This window comes from Chenopodium album, chromosome 3 (genome assembly GCF_948465745.1).
Source record: "Chenopodium album chromosome 3, dcCheAlbu1.1, whole genome shotgun sequence".
NCBI classification, from domain to species: Eukaryota; Viridiplantae; Streptophyta; class Magnoliopsida; order Caryophyllales; family Amaranthaceae; genus Chenopodium; species Chenopodium album.
The window spans coordinates 84,192,129-84,209,766 of NC_137836.1; the positions used below are offsets into that span (position 1 = coordinate 84,192,129).

Here is a 17,638-nt window from a genome sequence, read left to right on the forward strand (position 1 = left end):
CGGGGGCGCTCATTAGCTTTTGCCTTATTATAAAACTTTTGTAAATTTAATAAAAAAAATTAAAAATAAATTCTAAATAGGAATATCATTATGGAACGGAGAGAGTATTATTAATTATTTGCTTGATTTGTTTCATTATTTTCAAAGATGTTCCGTAGGAATTTGTTTTAAACTTATTGCAATTGAAAGGAAAAAAAAAACACTTTTTCGGGTGTGTTCGGCGCTAGTGTTTGAGTAGCTTTTCATGGTTTGACCAAGTCAAACCACTACTTAACAAAAAAAAAAAAAAAAAAAAGTGACTGTTTGACAAAATAGTGGTTATGATAGCTTTTAGTAGTAGAGGTAGCTTTTATGAAAAATTATAAAAATTAGCTTTTGAATTTAGAGGTAGCTGTTGGAAATTTAATCTATAGTTTTAGGGCGTGTTCGGCAAAATATAGCTGTGAAGGTAGCTGAAGCTGTTAGCTGTGTAGGTAGCTGTTAGCTGTCAACAAGCTGTTAGCTGTGAAGATAAATAATTTAGATATGAGTGTTCGGTAAAGTAGTGGTTGACTAGCTGTTACATATAAAAATCAATATTTTATTTTTAAAACTATAGATTAAATTTTCAACAGCTACTTGAAAAGCTACCTCTAATTTCAAAAGCTAATATTTCTAACTTTTCACAAAAGCTACCTCCACCACTAAAAGCTACCCTAACCACTACTTTGCCAAACACTCACATTTTTTGTTGAGTAGTGGTTTGGTCAAACCACTAAAAGCTACCTAAAAGCTACTCAAAAGCTAACGCCGAACACGCCCTTAAATATAAAATATTGAATTTTATATGTAACAACTAAGCAACTGCTACTTTAACTAACACTCATACCTAAATTATCTATCTTCACAAGTACAGTTTGTTGACATCTAACATCTACCTTCATAGCTATATTTTGCCGTACACTCCCTTCATATTTAAATTGTTCCAAAGTTGGCTAACAACTAATTACCAAACAAGTCCTTTGCATATTTTGGAATAGTACCACTAGAGGTTTTTTTTTGGGACAATAGCCACTAGAGTATAGTTTAATACCAAGAGAATCATTACTTATTTGATACCCTCTAAATCTTCAAGCTATACCCACAGAATCACATTTATATCATCAGATAGATTACAAGTTGCAACTCCAATGTAGTTGGCATACATTAAAATCTACAAGGAGAAAATTTTCAGATTCGATATCTGTTTTCCAAGAATTAAAAAATTTACAATGGACAATCTTTTATTTGAGACACCAGAGTTGACATCTCAAATTATCAGGCACCAGCAAATCCAACTGACGATATAAGTCCTGATCCAATCAGATTCGCTTGATCTAGCATGCATTTTTTAGAGTGCATATCAGTACTAAATCTTATGGACTACTACTTTACAACATACGAAGTACAAAGTATTAACCCTTAATATACTTCTCGTCCCATCTAGAATTAATAGAGTCGCATACTATATTTTATTGAATGTTTGGAAAGATAATTACATTTCCTATAATAGTAATGGTTTATGATTAACTTTTCTAGAAACAGCAACTAAAATTAAATGAGAGGAATCAAGGATTATATAGATGACTGCCATTGCCAAGATTTTTTTTGCAATTTTCTAATTTACATATGGTTTGCTTCTCACTTGCCTTGCTTAAAAAATTGTGGATGTTGTAGTGTACTTACCATCGTTATCGGTTTTATATGGAAGGACCAAAAGGCTTGTAGCAATAACCGTGTAAAAAAAGAGGAGAACACCCCCTTTCATGTAATGTGATGATCCATCCTGTTTAATAGTAGCAGCTAGCAGTGTCTGAGTTTAAGCCAAAATTTTTGAAGCGAAAGAGAGATGCAATGTGACTAAAAAAATGAATAATCAAAGTAGATAATAAACCTGCAAAGTGAAGGCTATAATGAGTACTGAAACAGCAAAAGAACCGGTTTCCAGGACGCTAAGGGTGAGATCCATCTTGATATGCATGATCCATGCGACAATCACACATAAGGGGACCTATAGTAGCAGGCTCTTGTATTAGGACTTCATTCTAAAAATTGAGATATGATGTATAAAGGAATTGAATGTGGTCATTATTTATGTAGAAGTTTTAAGTGTTACCACAAATATTGAAATTTGGGTGGCAGAGCCCAGGGCAACTGCCAGAGATATATCCTGTCAGATTAATTAACAGCACATAGTTAACACAAAATTATAATGCAAGTACTATATATATCATGAATTTCAAGAGAAATATAAATCAGTCAGGATCATACCAGCTTGTTCTTGTAAGCAAATATGATTGCACCTGCATGTTCTGCTGCATTCCCAACTATAGGAAGCATTATTATGCTGAGGAAGCTAATGGGAATGCCCCAGGAGATCGAAGCAGCCTGTTTCAATGTAATTGGGGTTAAGTTTTTGATTGGGCATAATAAACTTGAGTACAGAAGATGAGTGCAAGAGAAAGCTTCAGAGTAGTTTCGTACCTCAATTGTGCCAACAATATATTCAGAGAGCAAAGCTATCACTACTGTCATGCCTACCAACCAGCTAAATGCACTCCAAAAACCAATTATTGCTCTCTCATCCTCACAATTATCATCAGGTTCCTGCATATTGTTGCGATCATCAGTCAGCTGAGTATTCAGTTTTCTTAGACTCCTTTTACGTCTGTTGTACTCTTTTAGGGGCAGATAGTCCAGATAACACAAGCTACAAACCAGGAGTTCTGTACAAAAAGCTACATACCAAATACATATAATAAAGTCACCTCTTCAGAATCAAACAATTGTCGGTGGGTCTTCAGCTGAAAAAACAGATATGCAATATAAGCCACGAGCAGGACAATGCTGTTCACTCTTGACAGCAGGAGTATGGAGCTAGCAGAGAATGCCGTCCCTGCAGCATCCTCAGAATGTTGAGTAAACAAAGGCAATGCATGACAAAGAACTCCAAGAAAGAGGAGAAGTATATTTACATCGGCTTGATTCTGTCATGAGAAAGAGAAAAGGATAATCATAGGCTGTTTCGGGGTAAGAAGATAAGAAAGCGCATGAATTTAAGTTATTATGATATGCCAGCCTCACGCATCATGCCAAATCATTTAAAAAAAATAGCGAAAATGGATTTCAATGTATTACTCTGTCAAATTTTTGCTCCTGGCTCATGTTGGCCAAGCCACCACAAAATAGAGAAGAACCAAGAACTAGAAGAAGGTTTGAAAGAATTGATCCCAGAAGAGAGTACTTCAGCACAGCTATCTTCCCTTGGTGGAGTGCGAATATAGCTATTATGAGTTCTGTTGCATTGCCGCAAGTTGCATTTAGCAGCCCCCCAACTGCCAATTTGCACTTATTAATTGATTTGTTCATGATAGCAAAATGAAAGATATAAATGCCAATTGCCATTCAGAGCAGCTAGTACCTGTTGAGCCAGTATAATATGCAATTTGCCTTGGATTTGACATGCAAAAGGAGACACGGAGAGAAAATGACAATCACATTAATTTTTTGAATATCTATACTCTTAGCATATTAAAGCATAAATTCATTACGATTAAGTAGTAACATACTCAGTAAGAAAGCTAACTCGTTCCGCTAAAGGGGCAAGTCCGATTAAACTCAAAGCAAAGACCCAGGGCTGTTAAGATGCAAGATCGCAATGAACTAATTTTAAAATAAGTTTATGGAATGACAAAATCGATCAATAAATAAAATCAATCCCTAATACCCTAAAATCGGATTGGCTTTTATAAGTCATCCAAACTTTTATAGTTTTATCAAAGAAAGTGCACTTACTCTTCCAAAATTGTGATATTTGGCCACTATAGCGAAGGGGATGGCCACAAAGAGAGCACAAATCTTGGTTCCAAGGATAACATCTTGAAGATTTTTCAGAATTCTCCTAACCAACAACGACTTGATGTTCAACCCCAGGGCCAAGTCAGACTTTTTCCTAAGCAATGAAGATGACAAACTATGTGCCGTCCTGATAATTTTAGGCTCGTTGCTTGAGTCACTGATGATTCCATTTTCTGCATCCCATGCCTCATTGGAGTCCATATCCTTGACTATCCCTACACACTTACGCTACGTAAATATTAGACTAGCAGTATTTTTTGTTTTTTTGACAATGAGGCAAGCAGTATAACTTCTTGGGCTGTTACAATTGTTACAAATTACTAGGCTTAAGCTAATGTGATTGAAGAGAAGACAAGTAGAGACAAACTTGCAGTTTCCTGGAACTTTCCTGGGATGAATTTGGGTAAAAAATCTCAAGGCGATTGCAATTGGCTTTTCACAGTCTAAAAATCATTTCTTGCCATCGGATTTCAACTCTTTATATCATAGTTACTAAAATTTGCTATTGAAGGCATATGTTTCTCTAATCCACTGTTAAGTGATTTAAAGCTAAATATGTGCTTGTAAGTTTCATCCAGATTATTTTATTTTTTTTATTTTTGGTTGTTGTTGTTGTTACATTATGTAGTCTAAAATACAAACAAAATGTATTCTGTCCAGGTAGAGCAATGCTGCAATGAATAGGATATAACTTTATATAAAATGAACTATGAACCAAAAACATCTTCTCTTTTACATTTTGTAGCATCGATCTCTTTTTTCACTAGTTAACAATACTAATATACTTATACACTACACCGTAATTGTAATGAACCTCTACTAATTTCTAGAACCACTAGCTTGTTTAACTTATGTATTTATTGCAATTTTGGATTATCTGGCTATGTTTTGGAAATTAGCATTAATCACAATATGAATAAGCTAGCTAAGTTAATGAAAAATGTGCAATGAGTTTCACTAGTTATGCCAAAATAAGAGTATAACATAACAGATTAACACTCTCACATCATTTTATAATCGGCCATACTCATAACAGAAGCATTGGGTTCGAACAATCTGATGATTATCCCCTTGGGAGAAATTAAGTTACTTTACATTACATTGCACTTAATTATCAGCTTAAAGGCATCTACATTTATCCAAACAACTAGTAAATCATCCTAAACCATAACCATACAAAAATTAATGTGGTACAAGTGTCCAACCAAGTATATATCAGCTTAAAAAGATCTTAAGAAAGCAACACTTATTGTTTTTTTACAACATCCATGCCTTCCATGGTACAATAGTTTTCACCATATCCCCGTTATACTTCCAAGGCTATTTTTATGCTCATTTGTCATTTTTTCACGATTGCCCAATCCCTCGATTCATGTTTAGGGGTTGTGAGTGAGTTCCGCCAACGATGTGGTGCATCCTTAAATTAGACAACTAGTATTACAAAGACACACAACTATCACTATTAACCTGTTTCAATCCTAAAATAGGGAAAAGGCTTATCTCTATCTTATTAAACCCTTTCTTGTTTCTAATATATACTCCTTAGTATTCTTCTCACATACATTACCACTAACAGTTATAGAATAAGAAATTTCCAAGAATTTTCTGGGAAAAAAACAATAAATTAAAAAGTATAACAACCCTTTTCAATTTTTGTTAGTATTATGAAATTCTGTAAAATCCAGCAAAACATATGAGTAGTATAGTTTACGACTTCAAACTTAAAACTTCCATCACAATTGAAGAATCTTATACAGTACAGGCAACAATGCAATTATGAGCAAAAATAATACTAATTAGCAACAAAATTTACAAAAATACAAAATAAATTATGGTGCAAAATAATCAAATTAAAAGATAGCAACTTACAGTATACAGTTGAAAATGAAAAACCTGATAAATATGGGGTAATATAGCTGATGCTGAACCTCGTGTATGCTTCCATTTTTCAGGTAGCAAGAAGTTGAAGTTGATAATGACTCTGTGCAGAAAGCTTCATTTTGTGGGAGTGAAGATAATTGTTGGAGTAAAAAATTGTTGGGATCTCAAGTCAAAAAAATTTAATAGCCCGCTTATGAATTGGGCCTGGCTTACCGTGCGCCAACTTAATATGGTGTCGATAAGATTTGATCTCGGACGGTTAAACTTTAGATGTAACATTGGAGTGATAGACCACTATCAGCCTATTAGGTATGGGCTTATTGGGCCCATGCCGGGGGCAAAAATGTAATTTCGCGTATTACTTACCATGTTGTAAAAAAGTAGTCTCTCTTCTCTTAATAACAATATTCAGCACTATAATAACAATATATAAATCAAGAATAACATTATACAAACCAATAATAACATTATACAAATTAATAATAACTAAGCACCGACAAACAATTAACGTCGTCAATTTCGACCGAACTCATACAATTTCAAGCATCGAATTCACCCTTTTTAATGACTAGAGTCGTAAGTCGACAAGGAACTTGTCTATGTTTGAAACCATGAAAATCAGCAGAACTCCATAGCATTGCACAATCTTCTGTTTTTGGGTTATGTTTTTTTGGGTGGTTCGTTTCCGGTGATTTCTAATGGAGGTGGTTGCGTGTTTCTGGGTTTCGACCAAGGTGGTGGCCGGTGGGGTGGATTCCTTGCTGTCGTGGGTGGAGGTGTGGTGGGCGGAGGTTTGGCCGGCAATGTAAGCTACCCAGAGGCGGGGAAAGGGTTTACGGGAGGAAGAAAATGAAGAGGAAAGGGATTAAAAAAAAAACATAATTTTATATTGTGGTATGGACAACTATGAGCTCAATAGCTCATACCTGGTAGTAGGCTATAGTTACTCTATAAGATTTAAGGTAATACCTGTAATATGTTGGCCTACTAAAACAATAGACATTCAAATTGATTTTTTTTTTAAATGTGTAAAGTGAGTTACAGAGGGAAGTGATTTAGACAAGATTTGATTTTATGTTTTGAATTACACCCTTATACTAACCAACAAAGAGACAAGTAACTTCTGTATGATTGAAATTGAAATTGTGTCTATGCACATAGAACAATGGAATAATATTTATAACATTGATGTCATGCAATATTATTGACAATATGTATAATCAGGAATCAATATGCCTGCATAAAATTTGTATTCATAGAGGATGCCTTGGTACTATTAGTCACGTAGTGGTACGAATGAAATTTTCAACCTTTTCAATTCTTATTAGAAACATTTGATGATGATGACCCTTTAACATTCTCTTTTCGTTGTGCCTAGCCTATGAGTTGGGTCGAATTATAAAAAAATTCAAATTGGAGCAATCGTGAAAATTGCATAAATTACAATTATATAGAGATAAAATTAACAAATTTTCAGAATTTGCAGTAAATCAAAACCTCTCAGATTACTTTGACTCTAAGTTAAAAAGAATTTGAACTTTCAAAAATTCAAATTGTTCTTAATTAAATACGGAGTACAAAATACAATTCTTACCACTAGACCAAACATCAAATCAATTTTATTTTTTTCTTTGGCAATTAGAAGACCATTCATAAAGGAAGAATACGGAAAATTCGAGAGAATAATTCTCACTTGGTTCCCCAACTTATCTATCGTCATTAATCAAGAATTTCATATTATTTCCCGGGAACGCCCAATTTTCACCTCACCTCTTCGCCGGAACCCTAATTTCCGACAGAATCATGGCTGAAAAATTGGCCCCCGATAAGCGCCACGCCTTCGTTCACAACGGTAATCATTTTCACTCTCTTCAATTCTTGTTGATTTTATGAATTGATTGATTAATTTTGACTGGCTGGAATTTCAAATTTTCAATTAATCACAAATTTTTAGGTCAGAAGGTTTTTGAATGGGATCAAACCCTAGATGAGGTTAATATGTACATTGCACTACCTCCTAATGTGCCGACAAAGCTATTTTATAGCAAAATTCAGTCTAAGCATGTTGAAGTTGGGATCAAAGGCAATCCTCCTTATCTTAATGTTAGTATTTTTGCATTAATTTGATGAATTTTTAGTTGATTAATTATTTTTTAAAATTTCAAATGGAAATTCTTGTTTGATTGTTGATGGTGTGAATTTGTTGTGTTTTTTTTTTTTTTCAGCATGATTTGCAGCATCCTGTGAAGACTGATTCCTCTTTTTGGACTTTGGGTATGTATATAATATTTGTGAGCAGTAATTTTATTGCTTTGATTATGATAATTTAGTGAATTACATATGATCTTTACTGAGAATTAGTTGTAGTGTGTTGTGTTGAAGAGATGCTGATATGAATTGAATTGAGAATTATTATGCCAAGTGAATTTGTAATCCTTATCTTATACTTAGCGAACTATTGAATTGTTAATCCTTCTAGATTGTATAAGTTCCCTGAAAAGTCCAAACACTTGACATGTTAAATGAAACATATGAAAAGGCTGTAATACTTGTGTATAAGTTTATGTGTGCCTAATGATGTTTGGGCTTGGCCGGTGCATGCTCATTTGGTCAGTGTATCGCTTTATGTTAGTAAATAACAGCCTAGCAGCTTGGTATAAAGCTTCTTTCTTATAACTTCAGCTGTATCGGTATCTTGCTACTAGGTGCATAAGTTGATATATGTGCTGCTGTGAAGCATGCTTATATTCAGAGGATCCTTCTTGCTGAATTATCTAATATGTATATAAGTCTCTGGAGACATGTAGTAATGTGTATACAGCTGTGTTTAGCTTTCTTTAGGAATGTGTACAATATATTTGGTTGAGTTAATGCAAGTATTTTGTTTAATTGTCTGAGTGCTAGATTTGCACTTTGTACATAGTTGCTGATATTTCTTTATGAATGCTAGAGGATGATACTCTACATATAACCTTGCAAAAGAGGGACAAAGGACAGACATGGTCTTCACCAATTGTGGGTCAAGGTCAGCTGGATCCTTACGCTGCAGATCAAGAGCAAAAGCGCTTGATGCTTCAGCGATTTCAAGAAGAGGTCATTTACTTTAATCCTGTTTTAAGTTTTTTCAAGTTGTAGATTTGTATATCTGCTAGCTACAGTTTTGTGTGTCACCATGGAGCTTATCAAGTAAAGCCGTATCAAGTGGAATTCTTGCAATAATGTGAACTTGGATTTTTTTATTTTTTTATTATTATTTATTTTTTTTGAAAATGAATATGAGGCTAAAAAATGTAAGAACAATAAATCTCACTTATTCAGCTTAAGCTTATAGAGTTCGTTGTGCTTTGGTTTTTGTTGAAGTCTTCTAAAACTAACTTGCTCTGCTGTTATTTGGGTGACCATTTGCTTCATTGCTTGTTTAAATCTTTAAAAAAAATTTACTGTTATTTAGGGATCATGTTAAATAATTATTTTTTATTTTATTTGGGGGAGGTTGTTTGGGGGGGAGGGGGGCACGGAACATGTGAAATAATTGTTTTTTTATTTTTATTTGGGGGAGGTTGGGGGTGGGGTTAGGCCCTTTGGGTTGGGGGGAGGGATTACAAAGTAAACTACAATGGAATTACTTTAATCACTAATAGATTTAATTTATATAGAAGTTAAATTAAATACTTAAGCTATAATGTATTGGCCTAAGGCTGTTTTTATGACTTATGACTAAGATCATTGACAATCAATTTATTGTTCTGTCCATCATTAGGGGTGAAAATTTTCTCATATTTGCTTATAATATTTTTCAGTAGTTGGATTCAATATTGGTACATCTTTTTATCATGCTCCATTGCATGTCTTAATCTGTTGAACAGAGTGACCTTTTGAATGAAAGGGCATTATGATTGATGATATATTGATCTTGGCTTGTCTTTCTATATTAGTGGCTCTCCTGATCAATTTGCTGGTTTGAGGACCTATCAAAGTAAATATGTCTTTGATGTGGGTGGGGGATTAATTTTGTTGTCTTACCGTTCTTGTACCTGGTCATGATTCTCAACGCGAGGCCTGGCTGGGTGAGGTCGGTGATACATGAATGTTTATATTTTCTTATTAACAGTACAATCCCCCATTGGATGTAAGGGCTATATAGAATCATTGGATGTAATTATGCCTATTTGCTTCAATTCCCTACTTCTCTACCTTTAAGTAGAAAGCCTTGCACTCTACCCTTCTGTGAATTGTAAGGATATAATTGCGTTTGGTTATTGTGTCATGTCATTTGTTTGGCTTTTTATTACTTGCCTTATGCAGCATGTACTCCTATATTCCCCTTGTTAGAATAGGATATTTTTTGTATCTGTGATGAAAAGACTTGATTTTTTTCATCTGGTTAGATAGTGTGACTTTCAAGTTTCTTGAATGTTTTGTTTTGTTGTAGGACTTTCAAATGTTTTTTGCATGTAAACCCTATCTGATGCAATTGTTCATTTTGTCCATATCTTTCAAATCAATAAAACAAAATTGTGAGGTGTGGTCCATGGTACATTTCACTACTCAGCTGTCTTAATTCCGTTTTTTTTTTTTTTTGGCAGAACCCAGGTTTTGACTTCTCGCAAGCAGACTTTAGCGGGAATTGTCCGGATCCTAGAACATTCATGGGTGGAATCCACTAGGTGGTTATCTTGCATGGCGAGCGTTTCTTACCTGCATAATCTGTGAAGCCCTATAAATGTCAGTAATAAATGACTCTTATTCTTCATGTTAACTGTAATCATCAATTGGGCAGGCTTGATTCCAGATAGCAACTAATTTAAGTAATGCTAACTTATGTTATTCATCATCAGTAGCAGTTTCTCAAGGTTCATTATTGTTGTTGGCTTGCTTGGTCTTTCTGTTCCTTTGACATTGCTCTACCTGATCATGTTAATGTGCAAAACTAACCTTTTCTTTGATCTGACAGTTGTAGACTTGTATTGTTGGCCTATTATTTATGTCATCCAGAATAGTAAGGTTGTATAGGATGTATCAGATGCAGGTGTTTTGGCAAAGAGAAAACTGAGAGAGCCTCTTTGGTGTTAAATGGCTATTGTTGTTTTGTGAAGGGAATGTAATCCACAATATACTAAATATGCGATAGTATGCTGTGGTGTTCAGGAGTATGATTTGCACGGGGATGATTGGTTTTTGGGGAGGCGGGGAAATTGGTGCCCAGAAGACCAGGAGTATGATTTGCATAGGGCTAATTGGGTTTTTTTTTTTTTTTTTTTTTTTTTTTTTTTTTTGGGGGGGGGGGGGGGGTTTGGGGGGTTGCGCTGGGGGATTGGTCTTGCACTGAGTAATGCCCCAGCATGTAGTGGACAAGCACCCCCTCGCTTGTGCACCAGAACAGGGCACTGTTTTGGGTAGTTTTGGGTGCATGCTATGCAATCTAGAAAAACGGTGAAGGGCATCGAATGTCGAACAAATTGCGTGAAGGAATTCTCCATCAATAATGAATACAGAGTATCATACTTTGCCCTTTTTTTTTTTTTTTGTTTGCATCGCATATAGACTCTGTCTAACAAGTGGCAGTTGCGCCTTTATGTCTTTGAGTTGTGTCCTTGTATTTGTATCACGTAGTATACTCGTTAACACTTCCATTGTTTTCCTCAGTTTCCTCACTCGCTTGGTTTGACAGAATCTAGTCACGAAACTAATCGAAAAGATAGCTGGTTCGTTGAATAAATGCTGCCAATCAGTCAAAGTCTAAAGTTGATAAGCTAAACTAATCTGGTAAAATTAGAGGTTTGACTTTGGTGATATAGTTAAATGACACAAAGATGGTTAAAATTTGTAGTTATTATAATACGTATTAGTTAATGATAGGATGTACTCTACTATTTTTACACCTTTTTCTTACATGATCAAGTAATTTCTCTAGTTTCACGTGAAATTTGAATGTATGATGCAGGAGAGAGAATTTTTCATCTAATGATGTACAACTGATACAACTATTAGAGCAAATCACACCTTTCAATTCTATGTGTTCTTCCTTGTTGTACTAATGGAATCTTCAAAGGTTTCTTCCTATGTGGAATTATTTCAAATTATGCCCCCGATTCAAGACCTAAGCTCCTTGCTCTCATTGCCTCGGTATAATTTTCTTTTTGCTAGCGCTATTTATATACTTTAAACTAGGAAGTGAAAAACATTTCTTTTTTCTTGAAAAACTACTTCACTTGGTTTATATATTTTCATTATTATTTTCCAATATTCCAATTAGAGAGGAAAAAAGGTAATAAAAACAAGGAAAATTTGTAAATTACCACTCAGATTACCACCTTTTTTTGTTTTCCGGTGGAAAATCCGGTTGAGGGCCCCACCTTATTAATTTCCCTCCTTTTTTTTCATTTCCTTCGACCTAACCTTTTGACTCAAAATTACTCCAAAAAAACATCTTCCCTCACCAATTTTTTCAATTAATTCAGCTTAAAACATCAATCTTTCCCCTCTTTCTTCCATTAATTCTCAGTCAACATTACAACTGCCCTGAATCAGAACCCTATTTTTTTTCTTCTGCAAATTGGGACCCTTTTTGTACTTGGTTTTGCTGTTCAAATCGCCATCTTCGTGTGTTTTCTTGGGACCAAAAGCGCATTGGTCAAGCTTCTGTAATTGGGACCCTTTACAATTCAATGGTGACAACTTCATGCATCAATGAATCATTCAAATCATTCAATCGCAAAACACAGCACATAAGATACAATTATTCAGAATAATAAACAATTGAAGAACGAATTTGGACAACATCACCTTCAATTAGCAGAATTCAAACTAAATCGCACAATTAATTGCAAACAAATACCCTAATTGCAAAAAGCCCCAAATTTTATTACCTCAGGAACCCTATTTCCTAAATTAGGGAAAAAAAACCCTAAATTACGAAGTACTGGAATCATACCTTAGCTGCAAAATTAGAGTATGAAATTCAGTAGATACCTTATTCTAACAGTAGAAGTTGAAATTTGGGGCAAAATTTTTTCAATTGAAGTTTGACAATTTATATACAACAGAAATCGGGGAGAGAAAGTCAAAGTAGTCGTTTATAGCCGTTATGTGGGGCCCTCAAACAGATTTTCCACCGGAAAACAAAAAAAGGTGGTAATCTGAAAGAATTTTGTTTTTAATGGGTGGTAATTTAAAATAAATTTTTTAATGGGTGGTAATTTCAAAACAGCACCCCCTTTTGGATGGTAATTTACAAATTAGATAATTTTGACCCCATTAAAATTGGCACAAATCAATGAGCAAAATTTTTAAAAAGCCACATGATGTGGACGGGGTTATGTGGTTAGGGCCTTAGAGGTTACTCAATCAGTTAGGGAATACTCGATCGATTATGGGTTACTTGGTTGGTTAGGACTTACTCGATTGGTTAGGGGTTATCCATTGATCAGGGGTTACCTAGTCAGTGTTTTGATGTGTATTAGCTTCTCATACGATGTAACTAGTCACACTAAAAAGTCTTATATAGTTCTATTATATAAAAACCATTTTTATGAGAACACATCTTATAAGTTGTTACTAAGAATAACTAATCATCTTATGTGTCTCTTTCTTTGTGGATTCACCTCATTTAGCAACTTAAGACTAAACTAAACATTATTAATCGGTGCTTAAAAAACAAGTTTTATTATGCTCCTTAATCGATTTTGATACTCTTTACCACTTTACCAGAATCCGTGTACGCGCAGAATTTCAGAACATATCGACAGACGGCAATAACGAAACTCAGACGCAAATATATAAATACTCCAATCCATTTTTAAAATCAATTTCTTTGGATCATCTTCTCTAATTATTCCCAGAAAAACCAAACCAAATCAAACCCATTTTAATGGGATTCTCCCGCCGTAGTTTGGTAGTAGGCAACTACTGCCATGATGTCCTCCTCAAAGACGACGTCGTAGTTGCAGAATCCTTAGGTGGTGCTGCTTCCTTCATCTCTAACATTTTCTCTCTCCTCTCAATTCCTTGTGATTGTATTTCAATTGTTGGTTCTGATTTTAGTTACAATCACTCTGTTTTCTGCTCTCCAATTGTTTCTAATACTTCAAAGACCACCGTATTTCATGCTCATTTTTACTCTAATTGCCCTGAAAATGATGGGCAACCCGTTTCAGATCGGACCCTTAAACGGGTCATTGCATGTGACCCGATTCGACCCACTGAGTTGCCTACCTCTGAATTGGGGAAAAGGTTTGATTTTGGGATGGCTGTTGGTGTGGGAGGGGAGATTTTACCTGAAACTTTGGAGGGTTTGGTTGAGATTTGTGATGTTGTGTTTGTTGATGTTCAAGGGTTGATTAGAGAATTTGATGAAATTGATGGTACTGTTAGATTGATTAATTTGAATGAGACTAAATTTTACCCTTTATTATCTAAAATTGGGGTTTTAAAGGCTTCTGCTGAAGAAGCTGAGTTTATGGATGTTGAGGAGGTCAGGAAGATGTGTTGTGTGGTTGTGACTTATGGTGAGAAGGGTTGTAAAGTGTTCTGGAAAGATGGGGAGGTTGAGATTTCGCCGTTTTCGACGATTCAGATTGATCCTACTGGTGCTGGGGATAGTTTGTTAGGTGGGTTTGTTGCTGGGCTTTCTCTTGGTTTAGCTGTTCCTGATGCTGCTTTGTTAGGCAACTTTTTTGGGTCTTTGACTGTTTCTCAAATTGGGTTGCCTAAGTTTGATTCCAAGTTGTTGCAGGTGTGTAATTTGATTCTGTAACATGTTTAGTAGTATGTCTTTGTGATTTTGATTCTGAATTGTTTGTGTTGTTGCATTAATATTTGTACGCTTCTTCTTCGTATTTGTGTTCTTGTATTGTGTTTAATATAATGTTTTGTTGTTATATGTTGAATGACTAATGGTAGCATGCCATTAGTGACCTTGACTCATTTCCGAGTTATTTTACATGTTTATTGAAATGGAGCTGTGTAATGGGATTTGTAAGACTTCGAATTGGCCAGTGATAAAAAGAATGGAGAGAGAAGCCGGGGAATATGAAAAGTTTGTAGGGTATTTCTTTAAGTGCTACCTTGTTCCAGAGATGTTCTGCTAGGTGTTTAGGTGAACAGTTGAATACTGAATAGGCTTTGCACTAATGGCAGCTTGATTAATGCTACGAAAATGAGGTTTAGGATTAATTTGTGTTTGAGAAAAGAAGTTATGGTGAATTTCTCTCTCAGAGTCTGCTTAATTGCTTATACAATGTCATTTTGGGCTGGTTGTGCCGTTAGGGGTTTTATGATTAGATGTGTTGGCAAGTATAATCGATGGGTTTTGGATTTCAGAGATGATGGCATATGTTATAGTTGCATCTATGTTCCTGATAAGTTATGTGACACTGACTGCTGAAACCGATCTCTGTGTTATTTTGATGCCTGTTTATCAAATCAAATTGCTCACAACTCATATGGTCATCGTACATTAGGGGCATTTCGATCAAGCTGGTTCTAATGAGCTCTGGTGCTATCTGTAGAGCCTGGCTATTTATTCTTTATACTTAATGTAATTGTTGTAAACTATGTTTCTGGAATTATACATTCCACTGGAAGTACTTGTGTTGGTAACTAGACACTTTGTCATAGGAATATATTTTGGACCAAAAGCACAGAATTTTTTGGCAATTATTTTATCACCTCCTCTTAACTTGGTGGCAAATTGTGCTTCTTTGAATGATCCAATGATGTAGACAATTTGACAATGTAATCACCCAATCACATATTTTTCTTAACTGTTTTGTGTTCCTATGTCACAGTTCAGTCACACCCATTGAAAGTGCTGCAGAAGTATATTGCCTCTTATCAACATGAGTATAGGATACATACTGCTTTTTGATTTGTTTATAATTACTGTATCCTAATGCTTCATTAGCTTTTCTGTTAGTATATAAAGCATGCACCTTAAAAGTTGGACCATTAGGAGCATCTTTTGCTTTGCATCAGCACTTATGGACACTTGCTGATACTCTATATTTAGCATATTGTTCCTTTCTCCTTTGTCTGCCAGAAAGAAAAAGAAAGGCAATATGATTATTTACAATTTTTTTCCTTATTTTCATTCTCAGAGAGTCAAAGATGAGGTTCAAAGAAGATCATTGCAGTGTGCTCAACACCGAGCTGGTGATGTAAATGAGCTTTGGTTTTCAAAACCACTTGGTCACGAGCAGTTCCACGAGTCCCTTAATGCTATCAGACACACATTTTCTTTGCCCGTACAAGAATGTAGAAGGGATCTACCAGATATGCAAAATCTTACGACTACATCTGTAAATCACAGTGTAAAGCATCAGTGTAATGGGCAAAGTCTCCTGCATGATCCTGTATATGATGAAGCAGCTGAACCCCTCAAAGGTACACAATGATAGACACCAAAGCATATGCTTTCTTTTCCTCTTTTAGGTAATTTGCTGGTCATCTTTTTGTAATGCAGCAATCCTGTTTAGAATAATTTGGGGCACTAGATCATACTCACTGAAAGTCTGAAATAGGTCACTTTAGTTCATAATTAGAAAATTTTGTAATTGAAATGGAATCCCGTTTCTTTGTTGTAATTTGTAAATGCCTAATCTCAATGAGGTGTTATGATGCCTTGCCACTGATGCATTTCCTGTTTCCTATGTTTACTGAATGCAAACTGAGTAATTAGCAGACAGATTATAGCAAATACTGTATATGAACAAGGATCAAAATATTGTGGAAATCTGCGCTATGATTGCTATTGCCAGGCAGGCAGGCACAACGTCATTTACAGGAATCAACAAAACGCCCCAATCTCATATCACATGTATGGTTTTGGTGATATTTAGAGATTTTGTGGTGGTTAAGATCATCAAAACTACTGTTGATACACAGGCTTGACTTCATCGGTTAGTCCTCTAGACTAGATGATGGTAGAGTTGATCGGACCTAATCCTCCTGATGTTGAGATTCATACTGGATGCTGGTTATTTCTGTTGTCGAACTCCATGGAGAAGTCTTACTAGAGCTGCATAGATAACATGTGCAATGTTAGACGAAGCATCTTTTTGGAGGAACAAGTGAAGGCTCTGCTTAGAGAACGCAACATGAATTCTGCTCTCTACACGAAACCTTTGATCAAGTACTTAAATTCTTCTTTGTTTCAGTCATTACAAGTTTACAGCCTTCGATACGTAATGCGGTGTATATTCTACGATACCAAACAAGATTGTGTACTTGGGTTGTCTTATAAAGGAGATACTCTACATTTTGCTTTCTCTAATTGTTATGTTAATGTAATAAAGTTCTATAGAAAGCAAGGTTCAATTTGATCAAAGCACTCTTGTACTCACCAATTATTTCTTTGATTGCACTCTTTCCTTCAAATACGGAAACTTACAAGGATACATCTACTAAGAATCTAAGATACATGTTCTTACAAAGATAAATTGCCCGTCTAATGTATCAAGTGAGTAATCAATGCTCAAATTTCACCATTATTCTATCTTAATAAATCATGACCTTCAAAGGCAAGATAAATGAAAATGGTATTGTGCCATAAGAATTACTTGTATTAGTTTTTGATGCTGCTATTAAAAAGGGATTTTGTCAATCTTTCCATAACTATGGCTAATTTTATGAGTAATTTCCCTAAATAATGCTAAAATACAAATTAATTTCATATATAAGTCGGTTTTAAAACTATTTTCCACAATACCATCCATGTAGGATCGGTTTCTAGGTTTGGAATTTGACAATATAGAACCGCTAATACCAATAGAGGTTCTATATATAGAACCGCTATTACCATTGGGAACCGCCAATACCATAAGAGATTCTATGTATAGAACCTCTACTTTAGCTTTCACTGGCGGCTTCTTTCAAGCTTAAA

The 17,638-nt window shown here is 35.0% G+C and overlaps 3 protein-coding genes across 8 annotated transcripts; 2 read left to right on the forward strand and 1 right to left on the reverse strand.

Moving 5' to 3' along the window:
* Positions 1-1,115: 1,115 nt before the first annotated feature.
* On the reverse strand, positions 1,116-5,903 carry LOC145624650 (vacuolar cation/proton exchanger 3-like). 5 transcript variants are annotated; one of them, XR_014110467.1, is made up of 12 exons: positions 5,746-5,903; positions 3,814-4,091; positions 3,588-3,655; positions 3,440-3,468; positions 3,157-3,353; positions 2,787-3,005; positions 2,503-2,625; positions 2,290-2,406; positions 2,135-2,188; positions 1,913-2,029; positions 1,705-1,821; positions 1,116-1,355 (listed from the first exon to the last, which is right to left on the reverse strand). XR_014110467.1 is itself a non-coding variant. In XM_081677733.1 (12 exons), exons 1-12 carry the CDS (start codon positions 5,819-5,821, stop codon positions 1,297-1,299), a joined length of 1,437 nt encoding a protein of 478 aa, XP_081533859.1. In that variant the 5' UTR covers positions 5,822-5,903; the 3' UTR covers positions 1,116-1,296. The 5 variants fall into 5 exon arrangements, 4 of the variants coding, with proteins under 4 accessions (XP_081533859.1, XP_081533858.1, XP_081533860.1 ...); XM_081677733.1 differs by having other exon boundaries at positions 1,705-1,804; XM_081677732.1 differs by having other exon boundaries at positions 1,705-1,831.
* Positions 5,904-7,435: 1,532 nt separating this feature from the next.
* On the forward strand, positions 7,436-10,639 carry LOC145620807 (uncharacterized). The gene is made up of 5 exons (XM_081675527.1): positions 7,436-7,609; positions 7,712-7,860; positions 7,983-8,031; positions 8,708-8,850; positions 10,344-10,639. Exons 1-5 carry the CDS (start codon positions 7,561-7,563, stop codon positions 10,422-10,424), a joined length of 471 nt encoding a protein of 156 aa, XP_081531653.1. The 5' UTR covers positions 7,436-7,560; the 3' UTR covers positions 10,425-10,639.
* A 2,834-nt stretch (positions 10,640-13,473) lies between these two features.
* On the forward strand, positions 13,474-17,103 carry LOC145620818 (inositol 3-kinase-like). Of its 2 annotated transcripts, none has more exons than XM_081675538.1 (3): positions 13,474-14,491; positions 15,855-16,140; positions 16,515-17,103. In XM_081675538.1, the coding sequence occupies exons 1-3, from the start codon at positions 13,628-13,630 to the stop codon at positions 16,586-16,588; spliced, it is 1,224 nt and encodes a 407-aa protein (XP_081531664.1). In that variant the 5' UTR covers positions 13,474-13,627; the 3' UTR covers positions 16,589-17,103. The 2 variants fall into 2 exon arrangements, with proteins under 2 accessions (XP_081531664.1, XP_081531670.1); XM_081675544.1 differs by having other exon boundaries at positions 13,475-14,491; positions 16,439-16,564.
* The last annotated feature ends 535 nt before the right edge of the window (positions 17,104-17,638 follow it).